At 37.6% G+C, this 24,668-nt stretch overlaps 1 protein-coding gene across 2 annotated transcripts; it reads right to left on the reverse strand.

Moving 5' to 3' along the window:
• Positions 1-148: 148 nt before the first annotated feature.
• dpep2 (dipeptidase 2) lies at positions 149-18,598 on the reverse strand. 2 transcript variants are annotated; one of them, XM_039688477.2, is made up of 11 exons: positions 18,462-18,598; positions 17,492-17,640; positions 13,063-13,189; positions 11,564-11,693; positions 9,865-10,006; positions 6,664-6,733; positions 5,905-6,081; positions 4,226-4,310; positions 4,064-4,139; positions 3,533-3,668; positions 149-756 (listed from the first exon to the last, which is right to left on the reverse strand). In XM_039688477.2, exons 2-11 carry the CDS (start codon positions 17,629-17,631, stop codon positions 559-561), a joined length of 1,281 nt encoding a protein of 426 aa, XP_039544411.1. In that variant the 5' UTR covers positions 17,632-17,640; positions 18,462-18,598; the 3' UTR covers positions 149-558. The 2 variants fall into 2 exon arrangements, with proteins under 2 accessions (XP_039544411.1, XP_088985621.1); XM_089129495.1 differs by lacking the exon at positions 18,462-18,598 and adding an exon at positions 18,296-18,314.
• Positions 18,599-24,668: the final 6,070 nt, after the last annotated feature.

A 24,668-nucleotide genomic window follows, 5' to 3' on the forward strand; every position in this document is an offset into this window, starting at 1 on the left:
ATATGCAGATAAATACAAGCATACTTTATGGGCTCCCTTGTGCTTCCAAAAGATTAGTTTCTAAGTTTGAGCAGTTCAACGTGTCAACTTGCTCAGTGGTTTGTGTTAACTTATTGGTCCAAGGTAAGAGAAATTTTTTCAGAAACAAATAATAAAAATAATTATTGTTATACAAATGATAAATAAACAATAATTTCCTATATTTAAAGCTACTACTGCCACAAAAAAAGAAACGGAACGAAAGACACAGATGATGCATAATGCAACAATGCAGATTGTTTGTTATCTCATGAACTGAACACAAAACGCTATTTTTATTCATTTACAGAAATGTCATCTGTACACTATAATGGTTTATTAATATAAAAAGCTAAAGTATGGTCTTCTTCAGAAACTGTTACAAAACACTCCAAAACAACACAAGTTTCCAATATTCCAAAGTGTGAGTTTCAGTCAGAAAATTTCTTGTCTTAAGATTTAAGTGTTGGCAAGGCAATCTCAAAGGCAGTGTCTCGTACAACATTTGATTTGTATACTGTCTCTGGAAGATTCATTGTCTTAATATAGATACAGTAACTGGATTAAAAGTATGATAAACCAGGGGATAGCTCTTACAGGCATCAATGAAGCTTTTCCATTTCGATAGCTACGGTTGACCATGACTGGATTAGTTAGTATCAGACGACAGCTGTTGTTTGCTTCCAAAAATGGGATTTCAACTTCGCTGGGTAAAATGTATCGCATATCATCACGTACCTGAACATAGGGAGAGAGAAAGAGATGTGAAAGGTGTTGTTTATTTCAGCAAACACATCCTTAAAGTGGATTAAAGGACTGATGATTCTTTTTCATTTTTTTTAAAAAAAGTTGTTTTGAAAATTTCCAAATATATAAAAAGATGCCAATCTACAAAAAAAGCAAATTTAAGTTACGAGGAGACAGGGTTTTCAGCTAGTGGAAGTGATGCGTAAGGCTAATGAAGAAAACAGTTTGCATTGGTTGTGGTCCAAACTAAGTGCAGATAGATTACATCTCTTCAGACTGAATGTGCAGAACCAGTGTAGTGACATTTGGAGGAAGCTTATCACACCTTATCTAGAAGAGCATGGTATATGGTGTGATATGAATATGTATATTTTTTGCGTCATGGTATATGGTCTGTTTGGTTTTGAAGCGGTTCACTGATAACCAGGGATAGTGGGTAATACAACATACAGATTTGAGATATAATGCTCTTATTGCAATAACAACTGTAATTCCACAGAAGGGGTCAGGTGATGGTGGAGAATGAGAAAATATAAAGTTTTTTGTTTGTTTTTTACGCAGCTGTAATTAGTGTGGGTCTTAAGTTTACAGTGTTTTAGATAAATTAATGGGGATCATTGTGTGCAGGATAGAGAGACAGTAGGAGTTATACTAGGTGCAGACTGATCTCATGAAGTAGCGTGTGTATGACACGCTAATTCGTATTTCCATTTTTGGCGTGCTATCAAGATGCATAATCGCCTTTCAGCGTGTTTATGAACGCCGTTGACTTAACGTTATATAAATATATGACTTACCTCAACCTCGTCCCTAAAACTAACCGTCACTGGGGTTAATGGCATTTATGACTGTTCCCTTACCATCCTAGGTAAAAAAAAGATATGACTTACCTCAACCCCATCCCTAAACTTAACCGTCACTGGGGTTAATGGCATTTATGACTGGAGATTTGAACAGACACGCGGACATACATGCGGATACACGCGGATAGCTCAAAATGCGTAGAGATAACACGCCACCTGACTCGAAAGTGGCGTATATGTTTATGCAAAAGTCATGATGTCATGTTGACTAGGTGTGTAAATATCATCATAGTAGTAGAAGAAAGGAAGAGGCAGAGGAATAATATAATCCAAGAATGTGTACAAAAAAAGCTTAGGCAGTGATTTGGCAGGACTGTCTTTTGAAGACCAGTGCCAAAAAGAAAGTAGTCAAGAAGAGAACACCTTTAAAGAATTAAAAAAGCTTTTTGTGAGGACTTTGACCAAAGATAAAATAATCAGTAGTCAGGAAGGCCTGTTACATCAGAATAGTCAATCCTGTAGCACTATAGAATTCTGCCACAAGTGTAGATGAAAAGCTACAGGCGTCAGATGGGTGCTTAGGATCGCACCAAGAAGAAGCACTCTGTGGATACAGTAGCATCGCAACAGAACGTTCAACCCAGGGGGACCCCAGTGGGCAGCGGCCCCGTCGAGGGAAGGAAGGCTGGAGGAGATCAACGAGGGATCGCTGGAAGACATGGGGTCTTTCGAGGATATTGAGATCTTCTGATGCACATCCGGGAAAAAAGGTATTGGAGTGGACGCCGGCAGAAATCAGCGGCCACACCCAAAAACCAATCGTCCCGGGAAAAGCATGACCATCATCTCAGGATCTGACCCGACAAATGCCATGCGCACACCCAAAAGTGGCAGCACTGTCTTATCTTCACTTCCTGAAGATTCTAGCCCACCCTGTGATGGACAACAGATCCAATTCTGGAGCATCAAGGGAAACCCGCGGGACATCCGAAAATAGACCCAGGGAATCCTTAAGCACTCGCGGGTTGCATCACGGAAGAGTGACAGTCAGCGGTTTTGTTTCACACTCACAACCTAGGGTCACCCTGGCCACCAGCCGAAGTAGCACCTCACATGGAGAGGGTTAGATCGGGGTGTGGATGATGGGATTCTCTTTCTAACGAGATCATTGAGTCTCTACCGTAATGACACAATAGTCACTTTTCCGCGGGGAGAACGCGAGTCATCCACAAACGCTGCTCTAGCGTGATCAAGCCCAAGCACCCAAAGCAGAGAATGTTCCCATCAAAATCAGAAATGAGTTGACCGCAACCAGAAATGCACGGGCGAGCCATCTTTAAAAAGACGTGCCACGTGCAAGCTCTTTGGTGAGAGGAGAAAAAAACTCTGCGACGTTGAAGCGAGCAGGGAGAAACACATTCACTGGCAGATCACTGCACAGATCAGCAGGCAATGTGATCTCGGTGCAGAGCGCCGTCACACCAACACCGGAGAGAGTGGCTCGTCTTGTAGAGTGAAGTCAGAAATGGCTGTGGAATGAAGAGATACTCTTGGCTCCGAAGCGAAAACATGTCTTATTTCAGCCGGCGTCCTCCTTTTACACTCACGAGGTAAGGTGGAGATACGCTATGCAAATTTCACAGACCCATGGCATTTCTTTGCCATTGGCTCATTTTATATTGATCGAAGCTGATAGGCTTTCTAAGTGAAGCCCCATTCGTCGTCATCCGACGGAACTCGGAGTGACAACGAAAGGGAACTATGGAATCACAAAAAAAAAAAAAAACTAACACATCAAGACCTTTTGGAAGTGGAACCTTTATTTTTAAGAGTGTATGTTACGTTTGTTTACTATGTGTGCGCTACAGAATATAGTTGTACTAACCCTAAAGATGACCTGATTGATAGCAACTTTTACTGACCTAATCGAAATGGGAACTGAACAAAAGAAATTACTTCCTGACCTTCTCAACCTTTTGGAACACTCTGAGGAAGTTCAGTCTTAGCACTCCTGCCAGCTCTTCCTCACTCCAGTTCCTTGATATCAGCTCTTCAATTAGTGATGGATATTTGGAGACATCCTCAAGTCCTTGAGGGAATCTGTGAAAACACAGGCACACTTTAACACAAACAAACATTTAGTTAAGGGACACAAGCCACATGGAATCTGAATGCTTTTCTTTGTGATTCTTAGGTATATGTGTGGAAATCTTTGGAATGAATTTAAATATTGTAAAATGTGTTTAATGGTGCTAAGATTCCTACAGTCTTATTGATAGATGAAAACATTATCAAATTAGTCAAATATCTGTAAATGGGCATGCAAGGGGTGTAGCATGCCCATTTTGTAACTGTAAAACAGTTTGGCATAAATTTATGATGTTTTCTGCAGAATACTGCAAGCATGGACTCCGTAGAGGCACGTTAGCAAAGAAGTGTGCATTTAATGAGTTTTGTGTAATGTAAATATAGATATAGATTAAATTTTTACTTGCCCTTGAGCTCCATCAAAGTCTGCTCCAATCCCAAGGCTTTCGGTGCCAATCACATGTTTTATATGATCAAAATGATCTAAAAAAAAAGTTTGTAATGAAAACAAAATTTAAAAATGTACTTTATTATTATTATTATTATTATTATTATGTCTGTTGTCTTACCAGCCACAACAGATATGTTTGTGGTATTTGAACATGCTACAAAGCTTCTGTAGAAATTCACCATGATAAGCCCACCATTCTCTTTCTAGAAAGAAAGCAAAGTTTGTCCTTTTCATAATATCAAACATGTTACGTAGGTAAAAGTAGAAAAGAGCATTTTAGAGATTTGGAAACTGGATTTTTTTTTTTTTTTTTTTTACTATGTCTAAAGCCCTATTTGGACAGGACTAGTTTTCTAAATGAGTTACAATTCTCACCCGATGTCGAATTCACATACTGATTCGGCGGAACTAACATCTTTGTTTATTTCTAGATGTGTTTTCTAGATGTGGGCATTACATAAGTTCATCTGCTGTGCTTGAATGTATCACGTATGACATATTTGTCTTTTAAAGCTACACTGTGTGATTTTTACCCCCATTTAGTGGTGAAAATGTATATGACCATCCAGTGAATATTAGTTTCTGTTCCTCTCAATTCCGATTTCATTTTAACTCAAACGTAAACGTGAAAAGCAAAGCTTGAATTAACGTGTGTATGTCCCTCTTTGGCTAATGTACTTTCAAGATGGAGGGGCAACATGGCGACCGACATTAGAACCCCTTACCCGTATGTATTTTCAATGGCATATTATACACTCACGAGAATACTTTATTACTTGAACGAAGTAAATGTACATTAATGAGCACATATATTTGTTAAAGAACTAAGTGTTTTTAGCTAAGAATAAACTAAAAGAGTTACACAGTCTAGCTTTAATGAAACCCTATATAAATAAACTTCACACAAGTACAGAAGTGGCTGTTTATAATAAACAAACACAAGTGAGCAGGGAAAACTCGATTGATCATATTTTGTTGGAATATATTGAAATTAAAGCATACGGAAGACTGGTGCGCAAACAGTTTCTCAGGTAGGTAAAAAAAACAAGGAGAATCGCTGGGATAGTACAAAATCTGCAATCAAAGATATTCGCATTTGGACAGGAATACAGACATTGCCGTTTCAGAGGGTATTAATTACAAAGTATGGCTGTCAAACACAAAATTATCTAACGTCCTCCAGGAAATCTAGTCCTGTCCACATTTCAAGTTCACTTTAAAATGAAAATTACTCCGTGATTTACTCACCCTCAAGCCATCCACACGACTTTCTTCTTTCAGACAAATACAATCAGAGTTATTTAAAAAAATATCCTGGCTCTTTCAAGCTTGATAATGGCAGTCAACTGCTTGAAGCTCAAAAAAAAAAAAGTGAATCCATTTATTTCATTTTATTTATTTATTTGACAGGGACAATGCAAACAAACATAGTGTCAAGACCAAGCATGTCACTGAAGTGTTGCATATAAAGTTTATAGCTATTGCTAATTTTCAACTCCTGTCCCTGAAACATCATCATAAACAAACCTGCATCATAAACAAACTCCAGATGGTTACCTGGGGGTTAATAAAGTTATTTTATGATGGATGTATTCACTTTTTTTGAGCTTCAAACTGTTGGTTGCAATTCACTGCCATTGTCAAGCTTGGAAGAGCCAGGATATTTTATATATACGATTGTATTTGTCTGAAAGAAGAAAGTTATTTACACCTAGGATGGCTTGAGGGTGAGTAAATCATGGGGCAATTTTAAAGTGAACTACTCCTTTAATATAGAAAACCGAACAACAATCTCACCAGACGCAGTAGCAGGTCGTCGGGTACATTGCGAGTATTGTTACAGATAGCATAGGCTGACGAGTGGCTGAAAATAACTGGAGCGGTGGAATGGATTAATACTGCTCTGGCTGTCTCCCAGGAGCTATGGGACAAATCAATCAGCATTCCCAACCGGTTCATCTCATTCACCACTGCCTGGGGTAAGCAGGTAAAGATAGACATTAGGAAATTGTTAAATTTGTTTGTTACTAATGCAAAGCAGTTAGTTCTAATCCATTATGTTCAATCCAAATCACGGTAGTTAGTGTAAATTTGTATCATGTACATCAAAATTAATCAGTGCCAAAGTGAAATCTACTGAAAAATATAAATAATAATATATATTCTGATAATTGTTGTTACACTTCAAGAACAAGTATAGGCATCATAATTATGAAAACAATAGATTCAGATTTTGAAGGTTTTGAATATTTTTTAAGAAAAATGAACTACAGTACAAACAGGATATAAAATCATGATCATGAATATTTTCTCCAAAATCTAAGGCATTGTTTATCAAGAAAACGGTCTTTAACCTTTTAGTATTTTTTCGTCTCTAGAGGACACGAGAAGGGATTGGGGAAGTCAAAATATTCCCCATTAAATACAGCTGTAACTTTCTATTTTCTATCTAACTTTCAACTATAACAATCTCAAATAAAATTTAATCTTCTAATGTCTTCTAATATATTGATATATTGATTCACTGACTCATATCCATCAATAAGAAAGCCTTACCTTGCCAAATTCTGTCAAGCTGTTGCTTTTCCGGTGGTAAAATGGGTAAAAACTAGATGAGGTCTCAGCCCTACAAGTGACATTATTGAAGAAAGTTAAATAACTGAACTATATAAAATAAAATAATAAAAATAAATATAGCTGTGAGCAGCGATTATGGGCCCAAGTCGGTGGCACCGCAACCCGGTGCTGCCGGCTTTGGCCCTTCATCCTATATATACAGGCGCGGACTGGCCATCTGTGTGATCTGGAGAATCACAGAACGGCCGGTACTCCAGGACGGCCGTCGGGCTGGAACACCCCCCCCCACACACACACACACACACACACACACACACACACAGTCACAGACCTCCCAAGTCTCCAGGAAGTTCCAGGAGTCTCCCACGTATTGATAGCAGCTTCCTGATGTACGCAAATTAGTTAAAATCTCCCGGAATCTAGAGTGAGGAAGAGTGTGCATGCGTAGCGAGCACACAGCAGAGAGAGGGAGCAAATGAGAGAACTTGCGTGTGTTTGCAAGTGTGCTAGCGTGCCTCACAAAGCGTGTGCCTCTGACAGAGAGAGTGCACCCTGGCATTCGGCCATTGTGTGTGTGTCTGTGTGGGGAGAGGAGGGGGATTTCTCTGTTGGGTAGAAAACAAATGAAGAGTTCGGATGCAAAAGCCTCTAAATGCCATTTGAAATGTTCTTCTTTAATGATGATTTTTTATCAAACTTGTATATTTAAGTTCAGTAATTTCACTTAAATAACAATTAATAGGTAATTATCATTGCCATTTAAGTGAAATCACTGAACTTAAATATACAAGCTTGATAAAAATTATCACTCTAGAAGAAAATTTCAAATGGCACTTAGAGGCTTTTGCATCTGAACTCTTCAAATATATTGATCATATAATGATCTGAAATATAGCACATTCATTTTAAATTCATTTAGGTTCGATTCAAAGCACAATTAAACCACAATATCTGACTTTTTCTTGGTCGGACCTAATGACAATAAATTAGAAAGTTGTTGGGCTTGATGAGAACAATATACACGGCAAGTTTTGTAACTGTTAGTAGAACTAACTAAGTTATAACATACTTTATGTGTCATTTTTTAGTCATAAAATTCATTTCCTCGCAACGGCCAAACCGTTTGATATATCAAAAATCCCTCCACAATTTAGCATCCTCAATCTCTTGACTTCATGCACACCGAGTTTGGTGGTGATTGAATTAATTTCCTAGGAGGAATACATCAAACTACAAAGCATGCGTTTATCATGCTTTGATAGGGGGCGGCAGTGGCTCAGTGGTTCATGTGGGTTGTCTACAAACCGAAAGGTTGGTGCTTCAATCCCCGGTTCCACCTGACCAAGTGTCGAGGTGTCCATGAGCAAGAGACCTAACCCCAGCTGCTCCCGATGAGCTGGCTGGCGCCTTGCATGGCTGACACCGCCGTCGGTGTATGAATGAGTGTATGAATGGGTGAATGTGAGGCAAATGTAAAGCACTTTGGTGGCCATCAGGTCAATGAAAGCACTATATAAATGCAGTTCATTTACCATTTACCATTTATCAAACAACCCATAATAGCCAACTTCCTGTTGGACAAGCGTGAAACTTAGAGCACGAAAGTTGTTTGGCGTGATGAGATTAATAAGTGTACAGAGTTTCATATTAATTCATGCAAGAGTGTTTAATATATGGATCAAGTTTTCAGACCCCATTCAAGGGGGCGCTGTTGAGCCCCCCCTGCCACGCCCGGGAACCAGTTTCGGCCTGGCCCTAATGGCTGTGCGTTCTGACCAGTGTGAAAAGACTCATACACACAGACACTAAGAGACTGGCAAAATTCTGAGATTTTCTCCACATTCAAACCAAAATATCTGAATTCCTGTTGGTCGGAGCTATTGACTATAAATTAGAAAGTCGTCCAGCTTGAGGAGTACAATATACATACCGATTTTTTTAACAGTAGATAAAACTAACAACCCCACTTTTGTCAAAAGGTGGCGTTACTGAGCCTAACCCCACTTTTGTCAAAGGGTGGCGCTACTGAGCCTCTCACCACGCCCGTTTCTGAAACTTTGCACATCTACTGGCTAATAAATGTGACGTGTCTGACGAGTTTCATGCAATTTCAAGCATGCTAAGAGTCTCAAAAGCATCCAAAAAGAATATTAAAGTTTAATATGTTGTCATAGCAACAGTATTTAAGATAACAATAATCCTTTCACAGGTCTACATCTGGCGTTTGTTTATGTTATACAAAGTTTGAAGCAAATCAGGTATAAATAAGAGGGTGATTTCAAAGCATTTTGAAAGTGACACACTTCCTGCTGTCAGTTGGTGGTGCTATAACTTTACCTCACAATAGTCACATCCATGTGATCGGCCTCTTACAGCGAACACATTGCTGAAGCTTTATCAAGATCAGTTTATATATTCTAAAGTCATAATAACACACTTCCTGTTTCCATTATTCGCCATAAATTCTACGCCACGGCCAAACCGTTCGAGATATCAAAAATCCTCTGGCAATTTTTCATCCTCAATGTCTTGACTTCATGCACACCGAGTTTGGTGATGATCTAATGAATTCCCAATGAGAAGTGTTTCAAATTCTTGAGCATGCATTTCCAAACAACCCAAAATAGTGACTTCCTTTTGGGCTGGCGTAAAACTTAGAGCGCGAAAGTTGTTCGGCCCGATGAGATCTATAAGTGTACAGAGTTTCACATTATTACATGCAAGCATGTTTGATATATGAACAAGTGTTCAAACCGAGCCCCTATGCCACACCCGAGTACCAGCTTCAGCCCGGCCCTGATGGCCGTGGGTTCTGACCTGCGTGCAAAGTTAGAGCACGTTAAGGGCCCCAAAAGGGAGTAAATAATAATAATAAAAAGATGAAGAATAATCCTAAAGAAAACAATAGGGCCTTCACCTTTTCTAGACTTGGGCCCTAAAAAAATGAAGAAGAAGAAGAAGAATCCTAAGGAAAACAATAGGGCCTTCGCCTTTTCAAGGCTTGGGCCCTAAATAAATAAAATAAAATAAAATTCAATTCTGGGACAGTATGTCTGCAAGTATGCAGATTGTGTTACATTTGGGTTCCTCTCTCAATTCACTATTAATAAAGCTGTTTTTATGACTGTACACTTCATTATTTTTATAAGCCTGTGTTGTACATGTATGGTGAGTATTTACCATGGCGTGTTGCAGGTGTGTGTGAGGGCCATGGATCTTACTCCAAGCTGATAGAACATGCGTAGTGCTGGTAAACTGCTGTCGATGGAGTGGCCTCCCTCCACACTGATGAGACATGCGATTTTTGTACTATTCCTCATTCCTTAAAACATACACACAAAACAACTGAAAGACACAAATATTTAAAACCATGTGTAATCCTTTTATTTTTATCTTCTCTCCACATAAATAATAATCTGAGCTTAATGGACAGTAGTTTTCATTGTAAATTGAGGTGAACATCATGGCTGAGCACAGGTATTCCCCTTATTCACCTGGTGGCCATTTTGAATGGCTTTAATCGACAGTTAATAGGAGCCCATCACACATATTTGTGAGGGCTAGGTCTTCTCCCTCGGTGCAGAAAAATGAGGCACCTTACAACATAAAGGAGCTAAGTGGATAAACTAATAAACTCAGTTTGCAGAGCAGTGCCACAGTTAAACCAGCTTGCTTCATTATGAGTTCATATCTACAATGTACCTTTCCCTGTCTGACTGAAAGTTGTTGATGTAATATCACATAAACCTCATTGATATCCACTCAAATATTATAGTTTCAAATTAGCAAAGCCAGACAGGGCTAGGTGCATATTGCTATTGCTTGTTGACAATGATAGTATAATGACAGTATAACTATCAGGTAACACAGCTGTAAACAACCCACCACTACCAGCATGCAGCTGTAATTTTTTGCAGATGTACCTAATTCACTGCACACTCAATAGTGGGTAGCTGTAATATTGCATAGTATCTCTTCTCATTTCACTTACACTGCAAGTATAGGAAAGATTCTTGTAAATTGGAATGTGCCGGTGATAACTAAGCACACATCCTCTCTGGACTTCCGTTATCTTTTGTAACAATGAAGGTACATTTATCTCATTAAGATTTCTATTTTTCTAGTCTCTCTAGAGAGACTATCTATGTGCAAAACAAAGAAACTTAAAGGCATAGTTCACCCAAGTCCAATTCTGAGAGGGAAAAATACTTTATATCTCACAATTCTGACTTTATAACTCGCAATTGCATGTAATAGTCAAGCCCCATTTACACTGCCAGCGACTTTGTCACTCTACTGTATGTCGCTAATCTCAAGACTTAATCTCAAGATATAAACTTGCAATTGCATTTGTAGTTTATTTCATATCACGCAATTTTGATTTTATAACTCACAACTCTGAGTTTATATCACAATACTGGGTCTGCAATTACTTTATTTTTCATTCAGTGTCAGAATCAAGCTTCAAAGGCAAACCACTGCATGGAAAAAAAAAGAGTTGACATGAGTGATTAAATGACAAAATTAAATTTTTATCTGGGTGAACTATCCCTTTAAGCAACAAACTACAAGATACATGCCATGACATGATGGTGAAGCCTGTGTGCAATGGCAACAGATACTTGAATAGAATAATCTATTTTTTTATAGATTATTCTGCAATGAATGGAGAAGACATGTCTAAACTAGAAGCAATATCAGTCACGGGAAGACAAGACTGTGTCAAATATTTTTCTACCAGCTGTCTCTCCCTCAAAAAGTGTTTTTGTTTTTTTTTAGATGACATACCAATCTATAAACGTTAATATTACAGTAAGCATTTCTATTAGAATATTACTTAAATGATCTAAACTGTTTGTCAGTTTGAGGGTGGTAGTACCTTCAGCTGTAGTGACCAGTTCCAGCTCTGGGTTTTCAGTACATACACGACGAATTAGATCAATCTGCTCCAATGTCAGTCTGACAGCATCCTTATCCTGAGCCGTGCACAACACGTACGCTGAAAAAACCTGACAAATATCAAGGGCTTATTTCTCTGGAACAAAGTTGCAAAAAAAAAAAAAAAAGTAGAGTGTGGGAAATTCACACGCATCTAAAGTGCAGTGTTATAGAAGAACCATTTCCTTCTTTTCACATCCAATATCCAAAAAAAAAATTGTGTTCATTTTAAAAAGAAAAATAATTGTCTTTTCTGACATATACTCCAGTTCTTATTAAAACACAGCAGACATGCAAATTCTGTGCATTTTGGGGACTTTTGTGTGAAATCATTTATTTTGTCCATAAAAAGTGTGCTTTCACTTTAATTGAGCGTGAGCAGTGCAGCAATAGACTCTGCGCCGAAACCCATGCTTCACTGCTGCTCCTGCTCCTGGTGTGAATGAACTGATTGATTTACATGCACGCCAGAAATAATATGCGCCGCTCACGTTTGTGTTGTGAAACGGCCGTAATTCACAAGGTTTCCTACATGTGCGTTTCTTGTGCACGTGTGATGCTGATGTTGCGTGATGTTAATCATGGGGTGCCGGAGTGCATTTGACTGGCATTAAAATCGGCATATATCAGACTGACCGGCCGGCCGCCGATCATGGCAGATCACGTGAACATCGGCCAATTCCGGTCACCAGCTGATCAATCGGTGCATCTCTAAAAAAAGGCAACCTGGACACTCACTTGTGGGCCCAAATTGTTCAAGGAATCATTCATTTTAAGAAAGAGTAGTATAACAACACTTTTTGGAACAATTGGTTGTTCAGTGAAAATAATAACCTAAAGAAATTACAGTGTGATTTAATCTACGCACCCCCCTTATGTAAAAAAAAAAAAAAAAAAAAAAATCAAAGAAAGATAAATCATATCAGAACTTTTGCTCCTTCATTAAAAATTGGAACATCTGGAAAGCCAATGATACCCAAAGTGGCACATTTCAGAGACCCGTGTCCGAGCTTTGGCTGGGCCATTCCAAAACATTAATAAATCTTCGCTAAAGCCATTCTTTTATTGATTTACAAGCATTTCAGAGGAGAGTGGAGTTTTAAGACAATATAATGTTCGTTAGTGTGAGGGGAACTAAATTCTAGGTGTAAGGAGTTGTTCAATAACAAATTATTTAGTATACAGTTAGTGTGAATTTCTACAAACCTAATAATTATATACTGTATTTCTTATGAAACAGTACAATTTAGAAGCTATGTGTGAATTTGGGGAGTTTGTGGTAGAACAAATTTGAGCACCCAGCACGTGATCTGCGTCTTTAACAAGGCAGTACACACAAATATAGGTTTGTGACTTTGTGAAATGTACAAATTGTAGTAGGTAGCAAATCTAAGTACAGGATATTTAAAGATATAAATTAAAGTCGGGATCGGAAATTACCTGCCCTCCAACATGACCAGCAGTGAGGCGCCTGATATCTGTAGCCACATGAGGAATGTTGTGCATATTGATCCGGCTCAGTTTGTTGTTATAAATTATTCTTAGACGTAGTGCAAGGTCATTGTGTCTGAGTAAAGAGAAAGAGAAGCAGTGTGAAATAAAAAGACATCACAGCACCATTTTAATAGCAGTTGGTGTACTTATTTGTTTGATAAGGTAACTACAACCCTCTCTGTGAGTCATTTGCCATTCATACTGTTGTATTTAAATGCTTGTGTTGGAGGCTTTGTTTGGATTTTCTGTCGAGATTTTAATAAACGTCGATAAGGTTGTTCAGTTCACCTGCCATAGCAGGTCACACAATCGTTCAGGGAGGAAACTGAACAGTTTTTTACCTTTCTTTCTTGGAAAAAAACAACAAGGGAAGCAGGTCGAGGAGCTGACGAGAAGACGCCGGATTGCGTGGGGTGCCGCAATCATGGGGAAAAACTTTACTTGTTGTCCTCCACTGCATAATACGTTTGTTAAAAGTTGTAAAAAGCAAGAGGTTGTGTATTGTATATTCATCGATGACTAACAGTTAACAGTTAGGAGGATAGTTGAATTTGTGGTTCATGTTAGCATATGATAATCAAATTATATTTATTTTGTTTTAACTTTGCTTTGATATTCTGTACATCTCTTTACGTGCCTTTTTGAAAATGTGTGTGAATCATGTTTTTATATAACTGCTTAATAAATACATTAAGTGACTTCTCTGTTTCTGTACTGATTGCATCCGCAAAGACCCTTTAAGTACACATAAATGGGCAAAGATACATCAAACTATTTTAAAATAAACTGTCAACATTAAATAACGACAATAAGGAAGTTGTATTTAACAAGTTACCACATCTTGTGGCATTCTGAAGTAATGTACAATTTTTTTCTTGCACAACCAATGAAAACTTAACATATGCTGAAAATAGCAAGTTAACATTAACTATGAGAGCTGCTTTTCAGGTAAAATAGCTTGAACTTTATGTACAATAGTAATCAACTTAGCATTGGCTTCGAACACCAATCAGATGTATCAACGTTGTTTATCACAGATAGTTTGTCCAAATAACGTTTTTTGGCAGTGGCATTTAGTTTATCCTGGTAGGGTCCCTTCTCTTCTTCTTTAAACATCACCATTTCTTCCGTTCTTTTTCAATTTTACCTCGTTTTAGCCAAACACCCACTATTATACCGAAGGTAAACAGAGATTGTGCCTGTAAAGATGGCCCACGTCCCATAATGCAACACGGCGTGACGTACCTCCACATTCACGGTACCCCTTCAAATTACAGTCAATCATACTTACCAGATACTTAAAAGTCTAAAAGGGGTGGTATTTTACGAAAGACAGCTTCCAGAATCTCCACCGAATTCAATGCCGGATACCCTCGATCGAAAAGCTATGCATTTTCCCCATAGACTTTTAGAAAATCGCAAAAAATAAGATCTGTGTCGTGTGTTTAACTACGCCCGTTTCACACATACTCCGTTTGCAGTGCGTATGCGGTGAGTGTTGCGGTGCGTATCCGGTACAGGAGCCGCACGTGCTAAAGTGCTTTCACATATGCTGCGTTTGCATTGCGTGAGCTGTACCACAAACACTCGCTATTTTTATTTTAAAATCACAAGTTATGCAGCAATAGCGTGACCAGTGACCAACAGTCCTGTTATCCCAGTCCTGTTTTCACGTCCTTCCTGGCCGGTTTTTATAAAGTGATGTCCTGGTTTTCCAAAAAAAAAAAAAAAAAACGCTGGAAAAGATCAGCTTTATAGCAAAATATAGGAGATGAGCAGACAAGGAGGATGAGGAGGAAAAACAGGATGAGGAGGAAAAACAGGATAAAGAGGAAGGAAACTAGTTCGTTTTTGTACGTTTGTGAGAGGTATTTTTGTTCAATTTGAAGGTATTTCTTTTAGTTAATTAATATTGATATATTTATTTTTTCTAATACAGAAGAGACATTATTTTTTAATCATTATTTCATTCATTATTTTTTAAACCAACTTGTCATAATAAAACATGTTGAGTATCCTCTGAGAAGCCTATCTGATTTTGTGTCTTAATACAACAATTTTCTATCCACAGAGGGGGCATAGCCTATTTTAATTGTATTGAAATTAACAAGGCATCTTTGAGTAAACTTCGAGTATCATTTGTTTTCTGCATGGGCCATGTGTCCTGGTTTTTGGTAATCAAAATATGTTCACCATATGCAGTAACTTTTTTAAAAATAAAAGTTTTGCCATGGATTTGCGATTCTCTTTTACAAACTTGAATGGACGCATGCTCGTTTAAACACGATTTAAACAACGAATGCATACAATTCCATGGATTACTTGTATATTAAGATGTCTTAAAGTAAAAATATGAAACAATTAAATACCTTTATGGAGAGATTACTACATTTTATTGAATTAAATGCATTTATGGTGAAACTACTACATTTCGAGGTCAATCTGAGTTCATTTTGACCACGAACCGTGCGCTGTCACTTTATTTCTGCGTTTGCAGCACAGCAGAAATAGACTCGGTACGGAAACGATCTCTGCACTGCTGTATACGCACCGCAACTGGAACGGATCGACGGACTGCATCCGCGTGCAGTGTGAAAGCTCTAACCTGTTAACATGGGTACGGAAAAAAATACGGACCGCATACGCACTGCAAACGGAGTATGTGTGAAACGGGCGTTGTGACCCTTACACGTGTTGTCTACCAAGATAATCTTTACAAGTTTTCCATAATGTATACATTTTGAAGCCTATATAAAGTTTATAACTCTCATAGTTAATGTTAACTTGCTAACATTGTGTTAAGTTTTCATAGGTTGTGCAAGAAAAAAATTGTACTTTACTTTATAACACAAGCAGACACAATAAAGTTTAAAAAACCACAAGCAGGTTATAACTGTGTGTTCTATGTCATAGATCAAAACGTGAAAATATTTAGAGGCTTTGTTCACCACAGACCTTATTTCAGGCGATTTAGAAAAAAAAACATTCAAAAATCCCATAGATTTTAGAGCGAGGGAACCGGGAGTGCTAAAATGCTAACTTACTTCCGCGTTTTGGCCTACAGAGTGACGTCATAACTTCGGCACTCAATTGAGGCAGAGGTTAGCGGCCTCTTTGGTCCATAGAACGTAGTTCACGTTGATTTGTGCATGTGAAGTCAGTTCTCATGCTGTCTAATTATCAACATTGAGGCAGAGACCGAGATTTCTTCATATCACGTGATCCACTCGCTCTCACTCAATCTGCGCCTCCGACTTTGCTCTGTATGCATGCACGCAGCGATGTGATGATGCCTGACATGAACTTGGGTTGCTACATTAACTGAATGACTACAGTGGCGTAACTTTGTTTTAAAAAGTGGGTGGGACAGATACAATATGTATGTGTGTGTGTGTGCGTGTATGTGTGTATAATTGAATGAATGAATCACATAAATAAATACATAGATCCGACAATTTGATGTGTGTCCTTGTAAGCATGTAAGAGGTTCTGAGTTCTAATCTGCTCTCATATAGTTTTTTTTTTTTTTTCCCTCATCAAAACCGAATACGTTTATCAGTGGTTGTATTGTATCAAACAGGGACACGTTTGTGTGCATTTTTGTAGGGACACGATTGTGTGTATTTTTGTTTTGTGATTTCACCGGAACGAACAAAGAGTCTCCAAGACAGACTGAAGCGTGTGTGCATGTGAAGACTCCGTGAGCCACGAGATGCATTGTAACCACGCTACCGAACGCAGCGGCAACGCTAGATCACCTCTTATTTAACAAACAAAGGAAATTAATTCTCTGTTGTTTATTTCGATTGGTAGCTACATTCGTGCCGGAAGAGGTTTTAAAAAGTGGTGCGGACAATATCGACCCTGGCAAAAAGTGGTGGGGACATGTCACATCCGCAACTTACGCCACTGTGCCACATTGATAGCCTACCCATGATAGTATTTCACCGCACGTTACTGCTGCCTTGCTATACATTAACTTATCCCTTACGTATTCTGTCTGTTCAGCATCCTCCAACAAGAAAAGGTGGTGGTGGTGGTGGATTTATAGAAAAACATCAACCAACATTGAATATCCAAAATTATTATAAAGTATATAATAAAAGAATACTTGCACTATAATGTAAATTAGAAGTGTAACACAAAAAAATTGATTTTCCCCCTATTTTGAATTGTACTCGAATACAAATACTTTCCCCCCCTCAACAAATACAAATACAGGCTGCTTTGCACACCCCTTATATATGTATGTATGTATGTATATGAGTGTGTGTGTGTATATATATATATATATATATATATATATATATATATATACACTTTAAAGTGCATATTAAAAATACAAGCGAGTAAAAAAGTGAAAAGTGAGTCCTACCCGTCAATTAGTGGATATTTTGTCATTATATCCAGTGCTCTAGTGGTTTCGGATATCACTCCATGAAGAAGTGAGAGAAGGCTGCATATGAACCACAGTTTCCATGTGCCTCTGATGCCAGCTTCTTTATATATTAACATCCTATGGTGCTGATTATAAAAAGTCATAAAGGATTTGCTACATTAAAAATAATTCAGAATTTGCAAGAGAATGACATACACAGTAACAAGTTTCAAACCTGTTCAAAAGAGCATGCATTTATAACAAAGATATAGATAAAGGGGAGACCTGGACTAGTTGTCACTAGTTCTATATTTCAGCTCGATTATAAAATCTATTTTTAAAATCTTTTTTCAGGTTGCTCGTGCTAATTTCAAAAGTGTCCATTATTTCTATTGTTTTATTTATTTATTTTATTTTTAAAATAGTTTTATCGTTATTGAAACATACTGTAACTTTCAGACTCCTGAGATCTATAAAAACAATGATTTAAATAGATAAAAACAATGATTAAAATGGTGAGAAACAGGGTAATATGTAATGTAAAATTCAATTACGAATTTTCATTTTATACAATTCACTGATAAAATGTATGTTGGCCCGAACAACGATAAGCATGTGCCTTTCATTCACTAGCATTGAAACGCTCTAGAACATACAGCTTACAAAAAAAAACTAGATTAGCAACTTTATGTCAAACCTTTGTGTCAAAACATTAGCCCCATATAGCCTAATGTAGTGTGATAACATGCCTCGTTACGAGTAGGCGAATGAACTAACGTTATATTATTAAGTTAACGTTACCTTCTAAACGGTAAAGATGTTCCACTGGTCTGTAAAAAAAGCAGTGAACGCTAAAAGGTGAAACAAACGGCTCAGATCTCCCCTACTCCGTTATGTCAAACTGAATTAAACACGCCTGAACGTCCATTCGTAAAATACACCATTATAAAAATCACTAGCTACTCACCGAGTCAGGAAGCTTGCTTAAATGTACTCATGGACGTGAAAAGATGTTAAATGCTCAGTGGTGTAATCCGTTTTTGTTTTGTTTTTTGTGCGGAACTTGCACATGTTTTTTTTTTTTTTTTTGCTATAGCCTATGCAAGGTTGCCAAGTTTGCGTAACAAAACCCACCCAACCTCGAACCAAACTCCACACGTTCCGGGGGTAGCACCCCGGTAAACATTTAGTAAACATTTTTGTGCTTTGGCCATTGTGCAATGTAGCCTCTTTTAGTCTTATTTGGCAAAACAAATTACTTAAATATAGGCTACAGGCAATAGGTAAAATACAAATAAAATAAACACACACACCTGAGACTTTCACTGACTTCCATATGTTATATATTTTTAATATTTTTTTATTCTTTGCTTTTGTTGTTGTTTTATTTCTTACAAATTTGCTGTGATTGTTTTATGGTTAGTTTTTAAAATCCTTTTAATGTAACTTTTAATTACCATGCATGAAATGTGCAATACAAATAAACTTGCATTGCCTAGATGACAACTTGAACTCAATGATTCATTCTTTTGATCTGCACAGCAATTACTTTGAGTAGCCTAGTGTATATGTTTTCAATGTGTAAAAAGCTGTACCATCAAAATAGAAGAGGTGACTTTGGTAATTGATTGGAGCTCTGTTTGTGTTTGCCACAGCAGCTGGGCCCAAATTGACTGACAATGATGCCCCCTCCTGTCCATTTCTGGTATGACTGTAACTCACATTTAAAGACATCCTACATGGGACACGACAAATTCTGCTCTAGCCAGGAACGCAAGCACGACCTGGGAGCACACACAGATATCAGTATCTTAGAGACCATGTAAAAAGGTTTCCTAGAAAATTGTCCAAATCTGAATACTTTGTTAGTCACCCATTCAATTTAGTGCTGCATGGGAGATTCCATTCACATTCAGTACCATGGGTGGATGAATAATAAACTCTTATCTATCTGAATGGGCTTTATGCACAGCTGCACTACTTCCTGAACTTCAGCCAGCTCCTTGTTTCCTGTCTGCCATTATTAGCCAAATTGATTAATTCAGGTGTGCTTGTCCTCAGTAGTCAAGGCAACAATAATCAAACACACCTGAATTAATCAATTTGGCCAATAATGGCAGGCAGGAAACAAGGAGCTGGCTGAAGTTCAGGAAGTAGTGCAGCTGGGCATAAAGCCTATTGTGGTAATTTTCATACTTGTGAAAAAGGTGCCCACAGGGCAGTTTGTATGCTGTGTACATCTTTTCCCGCAGCAAACAGCACATCTGTCATCATGATATTTCAGCTCTTCCATTGTAGCCATAGAAATCCTGCCAAGAGATAATATGATTTGTCTTTTTTTCACTTTAGCAAATTACTAAAACAGAATGCACATACAACAGCTGTTACCTTACTTATGAACAAAAATCAACAATCAGAATAAAACCAGCATACAGCATAATAATACAATACAGGTTTAAGAAACTTCCATATCACTAGCAATATTAACTATTCAAACCTTGCAGACAACATTCCCACATTTAACATAGTAATTCTAGCAATGTTTTTAATAATTACATTTAAAAAAATGTGTGTACATTTATAAAACTGTACTTTTGGGTTATAATACCTTATCACCAAATTACAAAAAAGAGTAAAAAATAAAATAAAATACTTATTATTAAAAAAAAAAAAAGATCTTGCTGTTGGAGAAAATTGGAACACAAAAATCCTATTTTCTGTAGTGTCCAGTTCACCACTATAGAAATTTAACTAACTATGTCTCAAGGCTTAAAAGTCCCATAACACCTATACCTCATGTCCATAACATCATAAATATGCAGGTTTTTGTGTTGAAGTAACTTGTGTTGCATTTCCTGAGACAAATATTCCCATAGAGCTAAAAGGCAAAAACAAGAAAATATGCGAATTCTTATTTTATAGTAATAATAATAATAATAATAACTGTTTTGTGTACCTGAACAAAATGAACATTCAACTAGCAGGCACAAAGCCTAAAAAAAACATTTATATCCTATATCCTATATTAAGAATATATATCCCATCTCCTATAAATGCTTATAACAAGAGAATTCAATATCACATCTTATGGGTCTATAGTTACCAGAGGTGTAAAGTACTTGAGTAATTCTCCACTATTACACATGAGTATTATTTTGGGGAATTTGTACTTTATTTGAGTTCTGATAAAACCGAATCTTTTTTTTTTTTTTTTACCTATTATTTTTTAATCCTAGTGTGACTAGCCAAACATCATACATGTTGAACTTTCCTTTAATTTAAACAGGCAATAAGTTTGTTATAAATAAATGAGTAAATGCTGATAAAGCAGCATTTTTATTTTCAGAAGAATAGTGCACCAAAACATTTTTTGTCATATTTTTCCCACCATCATTATATAAAAACCTGCCAGTGGATCACAATAGGAAAAATTCTGAAGAAGGTTCATGCTTTTCCTGACCACCATGTAATGAACTTCACAGATGTATGTGTGTGTGTGTGTGTGTGGAATGTATATACAAGCACTTGACACTTTATTAGGTACACCTTGCTATTACCGTTTGGACTCACTTTTGCCTTCTGAACTGCCTTAATTCTATTTGCCATAGATTCAACAAGGTACTAAAAACTGTCCTCAAAGATTTTGGTCTGTATTGACATGATAGCATCACGTCGTAGATGCTGTAGATTTGTTGGCTGCACATCCATGATGTGAATCTCCTGTTCCACCATATCCCAAAGGTGCTCTATTGGATTGAGATCTGGTGACTGTGGGGGGCATTAAGTACAGAGAACGCATTGTCATGTTCACTAAGCCAATTTGAGATGAATTGAGCTTTGTGACATGGCATGTTATCCAGCTGAATATAGCCATCCTAATATGTCACTGTGCATAAAGAGATGGACATGGTCAGCAGCAATACTAATAGGAAGGCTGTGGCATTTAAACGATGCTCAATTGGTACAAAGGAGCCCGAAGTGTGCCAAGAAAATAGCCTCCACAACATTATACTACCATCACGGTCGAGTAGGACCCGGGTGGAGGGGTTACACCAGCATGAACCATTGATACAAGGCATAATGGATCCAATGCTTCACGTTGTTTACTCCAAATTCTGACCCTATCTGAATGTTGCAGCATTTGAGTGATTCGAGTATGAGTTGCTATGGTGACGCGTCTTATGAATTTTGAATGCAAATATCAACACTTTGATCGCTGTTGGTTGGTTGAGAGTCGAGGCGATTTTCAGAGAACAATTGTATTGTTCTTGTTAGCAGGAGGATGCCAGGCCCGACCCAGACACAGAGCCAGGAGCTTATTCCTGGATATGTAACATCGTTAAAGTCGTTATTTTTGTTTATTTTTGCGCACAAAAAGTATTCTCGTCGTTTGATAAAGTTAAAATTGAGCCACTGTAGTCACGTGGACTATTTTAACGATGTCTTTAATGACTTTTCGATGCCAGCAAGACTCATTCCCTCAAGAAGCCTATAGACTAGTATGCAGGAGCGATCTTAATATCTTAAATATCTTAATTTGTGTTCCGAAGATGAACGAAGGTCTTGCGGGGTTGGAACAACATGAGGGCGAGTAAATACTGACAGAATTTTCATTTTTGGGTGAACTATCCCTTTAAGTTCTTTTGATTGATACTGTGAAGCAGATTTGATAGAATCTGTATTGTGATTCTTTTTATTATTCTTGTATAATGTATTCTTGTATAATGGCTGTTATTGTTCATTAACTTTTATTGTTCAGTAAATAATATTTTGTAATAATAATATATTGGCGTACCTGATTTTGAGAGATGGTGTGTGTGTGTTCGACTGCTTAACACTGTGATTGCTATCAGGAAATGAGGAGACTTTCAACCCGCATAATAAAAAAAGAAAAGAAATTGTAGACAGTCCCCTATTGCACCTCAGCATTTTCCACACACTTTTATCTTTATATGGAAAAAAATATCCTCTATCCACCTTATTTTTATTTAAAAAAAAAAAAATGTAATGCCAATATCAAAAATACAAGTACATAGCAAAAATGTAAAAGTAACATACAATTAAATGATAATAAAATCCATATTTAAAACATATATATATGGGCCTATACATAGAGGTTTCATATAGCTTATATATACATGTAAAAACAAGAAAAACAGAACAGAAAACTTTAATGAAATGAGTTAAAAAGTTGAAACAAGGTTACTGAGCTTTAAGATTCTCAGATGATGAAATATTTTGGATGTACTGTTGGACCTCTCTCCTAAAAACAGTGAATAAAGAGTTTTGAAGAGAGAATTTAATAGCAATGATAGAATAATAATAAAGTATTCATTTGTTTGAGCTTTTTGTATATTAAAAAAGCAAAATATTACATCCTTAAAAAAAGAGAGAGAAACCCGGAAGAACATTGCAGTTAATCCAAAATTGGTCAAAACAGTTGTGTGTGTGGACAATCCCAGAAGATGTGAGGAGCAGAAAAAAATAATCACAGTATTCCACAACATTCCATGTTCAACACAATTTTACTGAATTATGTGAGTTAGTGTTCTGTGAGAGAATAGGTTCTGTAAGCCCTTGACCTCTAATGTTTGAGAGGCAAATGCAGTGACCAATCGTTATTATGTTTTTTTTTTTCTTTTTTTTTATTTATTTGATTTTTGGCATTGGGTTAGCATTGACTTTACTTTTGTAACCCCATCCTGTGCAAACAAACCCCCTAAACGTTTGCAGTAGCCTGCTGCCTCCGTGTTCTTTTATCCTTTGTGTGTGTTGTGCATGTCAAAATCGATTAATAAAAAATGTATGTTCTTAGAGTTATTATTACTCGACAGCACTTAAATGTGTATTCTTACAAGTTAAAGAACAATATTGTGAAATTCCCAGGGTTTTTTTTTTTCACCTTTATGAGGCAAAAAAAAATGGCAGGTAAAAAGTCTCTGTGGCAGGTGAATTTTTAAATCCACCTGCCACAGTGGCCGATGGCCGAAAAAGTTAACTTCAGGCCCTGGTCGTGTTGCATAGGGTTGCATAACTCTTCGTGAAATGTGTTTACATTTATTAGAGAATGTTCTGCAAAGCGCCACAAGGTGGTACAATCGAGTCAACAATTAGTCTCTTTCAGAGCGAGGTTTCCTGTGAATCAGAGCCACGGCTCTGCTGTGAATGCATTGAAAATTGTCTCATGTCATGTGTATATATTTGCTTTTATGTTCAGATCTTTTAATATTTCACTCCAGTATAGGCTACATCAAGCTTAATGGCACGTGATTATCATTGCTTTTACATGCTATTGTTGTAGCCTATAGGCGAAGCTAATTTAAAAATAATATAGCCTATGTGACAAGACAGGCCTATTTACATATAAATGTACAAATGTGAAATGTGACAAATGCTGATATACTGATATTGAAAAGTAACTCAAGGCTAATCAGGCTAATTATTATTGAATGATGTCTTCTTCTATCGTTCCACTCGGTATTGGCGATTTCCAGAGCAATATGTCCTGTGGTTCTCAAACGATTCAGAGTAGCCTGTTATATCAAGCGACGTATGACGTCGGCTACACACGTTTTTAGACGCACAAAGCTGTATTCAAAGTGCCACCAAACCAAAAGAAATACAACATGTTGGCATTAAAATGACCTTTTATACATCTATAATTTTACATTCACCTATTATTTTAGTAACGTTATTCTCACATTAGGCTACAAAACTGTCTCGTAAAGTTAGCTCCGTGCGCGCTGATGGGACTCGAGTTTATTCTAAGCGCGCTGCAGTCATGCCTGCATGTGCGGCGTATTATATCAACAGCGCCAGTCAAGCCTGTCGGTTTCTGCAATTCATGTTAACAGGCAATTCATCAGCCGGTTGATTACAGCGCGCGGCGAGCACAGACGTTGCTAAAGGCGATTGCGACGCTGCTGTGCGATGCCATTCATCAACGAGTGACAGCAGCAACAAAGGCTCGAGCTGGAATGGAGCGAGATGTTTTTGATTAAACGCTTCCAAGGAGATGAACCAAACAAACGTTGCCATGAACGAGTGTGTTTGGTTACAAACACACAGAGGGCAGGGGGAGGCTGCCCGAGCCAGGTGCCGGGCCGGGCCGGGCTGGGCTGTTGTGTTTGTGTATGTGCCGGTTGCCTCGGCAACAGAGGGACCGGCGTCGACG

Source organism: Pimephales promelas, chromosome 1 (genome assembly GCF_988280905.1).
Source record: "Pimephales promelas chromosome 1, fPimPro1.hap1.1, whole genome shotgun sequence".
Taxonomy (NCBI): domain Eukaryota; kingdom Metazoa; phylum Chordata; class Actinopteri; order Cypriniformes; family Leuciscidae; genus Pimephales; species Pimephales promelas.

What these genes read in the sequence shown, in the direction of transcription:
- dpep2 (XM_039688477.2), bottom strand. Translation starts at nt 17,631, where the DNA reads ATGTTAATATATAAAGAAGCTGGCATCAGAGGCACATGGAAACTGTGG. An exon ending in ACTGGTCACTACAGCTGAAG is followed by an intron (nt 10,007 to 11,563) that starts GTACTACCACCC and finishes GTATGTTTTAAG; the next exon opens with GAATGAGGAATAGTACAAAA. An exon ending in ACGACCTGCTACTGCGTCTG is followed by an intron (nt 4,311 to 5,904) that starts GTGAGATTGTTG and finishes CTTTCTTTCTAG; the next exon opens with AAAGAGAATGGTGGGCTTAT.